Raw genomic sequence first — 7,242 nt, forward strand, 5'->3', positions numbered from 1 at the left:
TCCGAATCTTAAGCTAACACGTTTATACTAGCCAGCCGCTCCAAAGTCCACCAATCGAAACGATATAATAAATGTACACAAAAATTTAGTGGTCAGAGATTTATATGTTTTATCATTTGTGCTGATATCTGACAGCCAATTATTGATTCTCGCTCCATGCGCCGTGTCAGCTAAAAACAAAGCTGCTAAGAGTTTCAGTTAGCTTAGCTTGTGGTTAGCCTTCCATGTGCGCGTGGCTGCTAACAAACATGCTGGGGCAGTACGTTTTCTTTATGCTCCTGTTTTACCCCAGTGCCCACAAGCTCGGTGAAGCGTGTGTTGCGGCACAGGACCGAGGAGCTAGCAGCACGGACACCCTGATCCTGTGCAGGGCTTGCGGACACGAGTTAGCACTCGGGACGGACATCCGCTCCGTGCCTAGCCGGCTGGCGCTCTCCAGCCGCAACGACACGCTGCTCGGGGGTAGAAGGGTTAACGTTCAGCTGTTTGAAAATCCCCACGGACACCGGTTTGAGGTGATCACGTTCAGAAAAGCCGACGTTACTCAGCACTGGCCGTCAGACAAGCGCTTCTCCTGGTTCCCGGGGTTCTCCTGGACCGTGGCCACCTGTCCCAGGTGTAACACTCACCTAGGTGGGTAAACCTACACATCAGGGTTATTACAGTTAACTAAACTCATGTGTGAGAAAGCTAAATCGAAACGTCGATCTACTGATCGAGGAAATAAAAACTTAAAATAAATTAGAAATAAACAACTATAATAACTCTGTTTTACGTCTTTATATGTTAGTTGTATATTTTTGTGCTTTACAGTCATATAAACAAGTTAATCCAATATATTTTAACTGTATATTAGTAGTAAAACCTTATCTAAACAGATGAAAAATTATTGTTTGCAATCTGCCAAACTATTTCCTATCTGCGTATCCTGGATAATCTTGACATTTTGAATGACCCGTTTATGAAATGTTTTATTATGCCCCAAAATGAGCGACTGAGCCATTAGCGCACCACAAAAAAAAGTTTTCCAGGGGCAGAGCAGAGGGTAGTTTTCCCATAGACTTGTAAAGGACCAGAAGTCCCGTTGAGGCCACAAGATTTACCCCCTGGTGGCCTTTGAAAAGAATGCAGGTTTAAGGCCTTGTGTTATACCATCTGTGCCACAATCTGAAACATGAATTTGATCCCTTAGATGACTGCAACTCAGTCACATATAGAGCCCTACCTGGCCACAACTTTAGAGATATGACTAGGCCTTCTTTTAAGACAAGGGGCAGGGATAGCTCAGTAGGTAGAGTGGTTGCCCCATGATCGGAAGGTCGGGGGTTCGATTCCCCTTAACAGCTACCCTGAGGTACCCCTGAGCAAGGTACCGTCCCTACACACTGCTCCCCGGGCGCCCAATGGCTGCCCACTGCTTCACTGAGTGAATGGGTTAAATGCAGAGAGCAATTTCCCCACGGGGCTCAATAAAGTACAATAATGTACACACTTTCTAAGATGCTTGTTTTGAACAAATTTATATAGGTTAGATGTTTCCTTAGATACTCACCCCTTACTTTTTAAAGGTACGGCTGACTGCATTTGTGTGTAATGAACGTTGAGACATGCACATTTCTTTCAAGTGTGTTTTTTATCCAAGCTAAAGCACTTGAAGTTATTAAATACAGATCTGGAAAATAGTTCATTTTTAAGTCGGGATTTAGTACATCTGAATTCAGGCTTTTATGGTTAACCTGCACTGACATGTATCCCACTTCTCTGAAACACCTGAACAAGTTACATCTTGCTTTCAGGTAACTGATTTTGTCACTTTTCTCTAGGTTGGGCCTTCCAGCCAAGTGACTGGCCTGACAGGATAACAAAAAGCAAATTCAAGGAATCGGAGCACACCTTCTTGGCTTTAATCACCCATCGCCTACTAACAGAGGACTTTGCTTCCAGCCTGCTTATGACTCCAAAATCCTTCTCCAGCTGACAGACTTTACAAGTAGTTAACCCTGGTGCCTTTGCCACTACCTGAATTATATTTTCTTAAATTTGAATGCACCCACACATTTATACACAGTAAGTTTTATTATCGTAACAAAGCAAGTTGTACACCTCAAATTTAAAACAATTTCTTCCCCCCCACCCCAAGCGAAAAAGGAAAAGGGGTGATTAAATGTAAATTCTGAGATAACAGGTCCATTTTTTAAACCCATGAAGCAGTGGGGGGCAAAATTTACAAGCTTGTTTTTTTTTCCATTTTGTTCTTTATTAAAAATGTCATTTCAAATCTCATGGATATCTGTAAAACAATACAATGAAAAAAAAAAAGTCCCATAGAAATGGTGTCAAAATAACCACTCTCCCCAATATCCAACATACTCCTGCCCCACCCTGCCCTCCCTCTAAACATTACAAGTCAAAGGAATGAGCTGGTACTCATTAAGCACGTAGGGGAAAATAAGTTTTAAGGATTCAACATCCCAAATGAAAAAAAATAAAATAAAATTAAAAAAAATGAAAGAAAAGAAAATATTTAGAGGTCTGCTAGCGCTAGGTCACTACACCATGGCTTTAATCAATTTACCACACAACCTTGAACAGAAGAACTTCTGTGTGAATAGTCTTCAAATCTACTTAGGATGCCGTGCTGATTCTATTTTTTAGACTTTTTTATTATCATTTTTAGATGACTTGAGGGGGATGGTACTCAAAATTCAGGGCAAAGTGCCATTTGCCTTAGATGAGTCGAGGGATAACAAAAAATGGCACCAACAAGTGAAAGAGGCTTCAGAATGGAAAATGAAGCACACACGGATTAAAAAAAAGAAAAGAAAAAAAAAGTAACAAAAAATAAAATAAAACCTTTGCTCCCGAACATGAGTGGAAAAACTGAACAGGGAATAGAAGGTTGAGGGTCTTGGTAAATGGTGGTTTTCTTAGTCATCTTCTCCCTCGTCGTCCTGAAAGAGCGAGACATCACGCAGTTAGCAAGTGAAGAGGGAGGGGAGGTGACCCCGCACCACTCACATCAATTTTCTCAGCTTTTAGTAGATTACCTCTCCATCTTCTCCATCATCCTCTTCATCTTCCTCGCCATCTTCATCTCCTTCCTCATCAATGTCCTCCAGACCCTCCTCATCCTCTTCATCTTCCTCACCTTCACCCTCTTCATCCTCCATATCAGGAACCTAGAGATGAGGAAATCTTAAGCATTTTCTTGCTCTGGTTCTTACATTGTTATCATTTCATGGATTGATGAAAGATGTGAGAACATTGTAATACAGACTAAACATCATAAACATACCAGGTAGTACTGCAGAGGGTTTGGCCAGATGTCATCCTTGATGACCTCCCCGAGCTCATCAGCGCCCGCGTCAGCATGATCAGTGAACCAAGTGAAGAAGCTCTCTGGTTCTTCGTGTTGCCTCTTCCTTCCTGCTTTGTTCTGTGTCTGGCTGGAGCGCTTGGTCAGGTCCTAAAAACATCAGGAGTTACCAAACAGTTTGTGACTGGTACAGGAAAAAAAATTCTCAGCACTACCCATTATCAGCACATTACATTTAAAACTAACAATGTGAGATATAAAAGTCACAAACTCACTACAATTCTGAATAAAATCTATAAACTGTAGATTTAATAGCTCTGGGTTATGAAAATATAGTCTTTAACCTGCATTACTACTTCTTTGCCAGCAGAGGGCAACTCCTTATGATCACATTTCTGACTTATCTCTGGTCTCTGTAAACACCTCACTGATGAGTCTATGGTCCCAGTTGTAGGTTTAAAGTCTTATCCAAAACAAAAAATTAACTTCATTATGTCAAACAGGAGTACTGTCAACCGTGAGTGTTTAGTCAATGAGCTTGCTCTGGCACTGATAAACATGATAGGTCAAAGTGGTGATCCACTCATTTACTTTGGTTGACAAACTGAAAGCTGTGCATACCTTTCCTGATTTCCATTTGATTTCTGTTGACTTTGAAGATGGGTCTCCGCTCTCATTCAGATGGAACTCTTTGGAAAGAACTTTGTTTTCGAAGTACGGATTTTCATCAAAATACTAAAAAAAGGAAAAAGAAAAATTAAAAATGCACCCAGGTAAGAAAACTTGCAAATAAAGGAAAAAATAATTAAAAAAAATAAAAATAGTCACTAAAGTGTTACGTGAAACCATTAAACACTTACAAAATCTATTCTGTAGCCTGACTTGATGTCTTCAAACTCCGTCACCTCCACTCGGCTCAGGTAATGAAGCGCTTCCTCATCTTCCTCCCCCAGTAGGGCTGATACTGTAGGAAGAACATATGGTTATACAGATTTAAAACTTGATTCACTGTCCACATCACTCACACTTGGCACTGTGATGCCATTTTTAAATATAGACAAATTAGAGTAATAAAATTTCTTAGATTATCTGCTTACCCTGTGGATGGTTGACAAATGTGGTGACCCAGAAGTTGGGGATTTTGGCGATCAGTTCTGACCTCTTTTGAAAGAATGGCTGACGGAGTTTGTTGTATTTCTGTTCTACTTTGAGGATCTCCTCACTTGCTTGCTCATTCAACCTGAACAAGAAAAAGAGAAGTTTAAAATTTGCACAATCCAGGTAACCAAGTGTAATGTCAACATATAGATAAATGCTATATTTATTTACATATGCGTGTCCAACAGTGGACAGTGTTGTGCCCAAACTTTATTTGCATTTTGGATTTATTGATTATTTAAAAAGGGTTTATTGTCTCATATGCTTTCAGTTTACCTTTTGGAACATCATCCAATTTAGCTCAATTCACATTCATTTGAGTTGTACTTAAAATTGAAGGAAAACCATTCAATTTAAAAGAAAAGTTTCATTTTTCTTCAATAGAAGAAAAGCCCAAACTCTGCCTTACACCAAAACAACCCAATTTACATTTCGACATATGCCTATTAAATCCCTCACTAAATTATATTTAGATGTTTAATTATATTTAATTGATATTTTACTTTATGCTCTAGTGTCATTTTCACCACAATGAACAATGCTGCCTTGCACTTCAATTTATTCAACCCTTCCACTTTAACCTATGTCATATTTAATATTCTGGCTGTTCACTATAATAACTGCATCTTAATGCAGTTCAGTGATTATGCAGGTTTCCAGATTGTAGCATGTTAATTTAGCGACATAGTTCCTCTTTTCATCAAAACATGTAGCAAACATCACCGAGATTTCTAAAAGGCAGAAAATCTACCCCTATAAGGACACGTTTAGCTTAAAAGGTTTATTACCTGTCAATTTCATTTTGAACTTCATCAATGTGTTCAATAGCTTCTTGCTGCTCTTTCTCTGTGGGAAACAAAAAATTGTTAAAAGATTATTATATGCAAATTACACACAGCAACAGTCAAGTAGGACCTCGATTATCCATTTATTTATTTTTTACTTTTAGTCAGTCCTTCATACAAACTTATTTTACAGAGAAACTAAGTTTGCCATTATCTGAAAATTCTTTTTACACCAAATGTAATTTTATACCAACACCTACCGGAGCGCAAATAAAACCCAACTTAATTCTGCGTTAGTACAGTGTAAGTAAAGATATATGCCTGATTAAATCCCCCGGAGGTTAACGTAAGGTAAGCGGCCAATAGCTGCAGCTCTAGCGGCTCAGACACTCACCGTTTCCTGCCGGCTGCTACCTATAAGGCCGCGTGGTTTAAATGTGGGACATCTGAGTGCACACACACACACAGAGCCGCGATAACATGAGGGACCAAAACCGGGGACAGATGCCAGAATACCCCCCATTACTGTGAAACCGTCCCCCATATAGTAGAAATCCTGTGTGTTTTCGTCCACATAAAATAATTATCCGGTTCACCTGACTGCGTGACCAGTTGATTTAAATGCATCTTTAGCGGTAACAAAACACAGCGTCGTCTGCTAGCATTAGGTAACGTTACAACAACAACACACAGGCTGGCTAACTGCTAATTGAAACGGCCAACTTTAACCCTTTTAAAACAAAAAATAATTAGCTGCAACCCTTTATCGGATAGTGTGGAGTGATTTTACTCCCAAACACAGAAAAATATTCTTTCAAGATTACACACGGACACTCAGTTAGGAGCCTTCGACATCACTGGCCACGCTGATGATGCTAAATTAAGGAGCTAACATGGCCTCTCAGCACCGGTCTGAATTGAACAACAGAAGGCAAGAGAAGCGGCATGTTAGCTGCGGAGCTAGCCACCGTTAGCGCAGCGCGAATACACGCAGCAACCGCCGTGGCCAACCATGAAGAAGCTCCCGTGGCGTGATGCAAAAATCAAAGCAGTGCACAAAATAATTAGCAGTAATAATGCACAAAGTGGCAATGCAAAAATATGTTAAGAGAAGAAAGTGAAAATGGCGGTGAACAGGAGGCCGCCATTCCCCTTACCGGAGGTCTCATCCGCTCCGTCATGGTTTGAGTTCAGCTCCTTTTTACTCACTTTTGCCGCCGAGGCCGACATGTTTTCGCAAGCTGGGGTAACTTACAGACGTCTGAGAAAATATCTGGTAGCTTTGAATCCGGTTTCTCCTTAAACAGGAGAACGTTTATTCGGCGTAAAGTTCAGCGTGCAGAAGCCAACAACGTGCTGCTTTCCACACAATGTAGCTGCCGATGAGCGAGGAAGTCAGAGCAAGCGCCGCTCACGCGCTCCTTTCATTACGAACACGCCTCGCCGAATGGAGAAGACCAGCTCCGCCTCTCAAAATAGGTCTTACTACTTGGCTCCAATTTGCTGATTTACCGCCGTCTCTTCTCTTAAAATAACACCAGAAATGAGCAAAACCTGCAATTATCACTTTTATTAATGTCATATTCGATTATGAAATTAACTTGTTGTAATATGTTAGATTTACTCAGGCCAGGCCGAAGCTGCCGACTCACACTTGCGCACTTAAAAAAAAAAGCTGAATGTCAGTTGGAAGAGCCTCATTCTGGTGGTCAGTGCTAATTAGCTGTTAGGAACGATTTGACTCCAGTTCAATTGTTTTATTTAGTTATGAATACAAAATATATTTTGGTTGAGGTTATGGCCAGAAGGTTGCTTAGTTCTCCACTGTGCTTGTAAACGAATGTATGATAATATATTTGTATTTGCTGGTTTAGTAAGGAAAAAGACAAGCTAGTTGAAGTGTAACTGCATAATTACATGTCTTAGGTTCCTATTTGCTCATCTACTGCCATATATATATATGTGTGTGTGTGTGTGTGTGTG

At 40.4% G+C, this 7,242-nt stretch overlaps 2 protein-coding genes across 2 annotated transcripts; one reads left to right on the plus strand and one right to left on the minus strand.

Annotated features, from left to right (window-relative positions):
- Nucleotides 1-2: 2 nt before the first annotated feature.
- On the plus strand, nt 3-2,852 carry LOC146563121 (uncharacterized). The gene is made up of 2 exons (XM_085295504.1): nt 3-633; nt 1,824-2,852. Exons 1-2 carry the CDS (start codon nt 225-227, stop codon nt 1,976-1,978), a joined length of 564 nt encoding a protein of 187 aa, XP_085151630.1. The 5' UTR covers nt 3-224; the 3' UTR covers nt 1,979-2,852.
- On the minus strand, nt 2,058-6,693 carry seta (SET nuclear proto-oncogene a). Its single transcript, XM_085295503.1, has 8 exons — nt 6,417-6,693; nt 5,263-5,320; nt 4,414-4,556; nt 4,177-4,280; nt 3,938-4,051; nt 3,296-3,466; nt 3,048-3,179; nt 2,058-2,951 (listed from the first exon to the last, which is right to left on the minus strand). Exons 1-8 carry the CDS (start codon nt 6,487-6,489, stop codon nt 2,928-2,930), a joined length of 819 nt encoding a protein of 272 aa, XP_085151629.1. The 5' UTR covers nt 6,490-6,693; the 3' UTR covers nt 2,058-2,927.
- Between the last annotated feature and the right edge of the window lie 549 nt (nt 6,694-7,242).

This window comes from Mchenga conophoros, linkage group LG12 (assembly GCF_057382185.1).
Source record: "Mchenga conophoros isolate Kocher_MC1m ecotype Shallow Benthic linkage group LG12, M_conophoros_male_GT1.1, whole genome shotgun sequence".
In the NCBI taxonomy this organism is placed as follows: domain Eukaryota; kingdom Metazoa; phylum Chordata; class Actinopteri; order Cichliformes; family Cichlidae; genus Mchenga; species Mchenga conophoros.

What these genes read in the sequence shown, in the direction of transcription:
- seta (XM_085295503.1), bottom strand. Translation starts at nt 6,489, where the DNA reads ATGTCGGCCTCGGCGGCAAAAGTGAGTAAAAAGGAGCTGAACTCAAAC. An exon ending in CGGAGCGGATGAGACCTCCG is followed by an intron (nt 5,321 to 6,416) that starts GTAAGGGGAATG and finishes TGTTTCCCACAG; the next exon opens with AGAAAGAGCAGCAAGAAGCT. An exon ending in ATTTGTCAACCATCCACAGG is followed by an intron (nt 4,281 to 4,413) that starts GTAAGCAGATAA and finishes TTCTTCCTACAG; the next exon opens with TATCAGCCCTACTGGGGGAG.
- LOC146563121 (XM_085295504.1), top strand. Translation starts at nt 225, where the DNA reads ATGTGCGCGTGGCTGCTAACAAACATGCTGGGGCAGTACGTTTTCTTT. An exon ending in CAGGTGTAACACTCACCTAG is followed by an intron (nt 634 to 1,823) that starts GTGGGTAAACCT and finishes ACTTTTCTCTAG; the next exon opens with GTTGGGCCTTCCAGCCAAGT.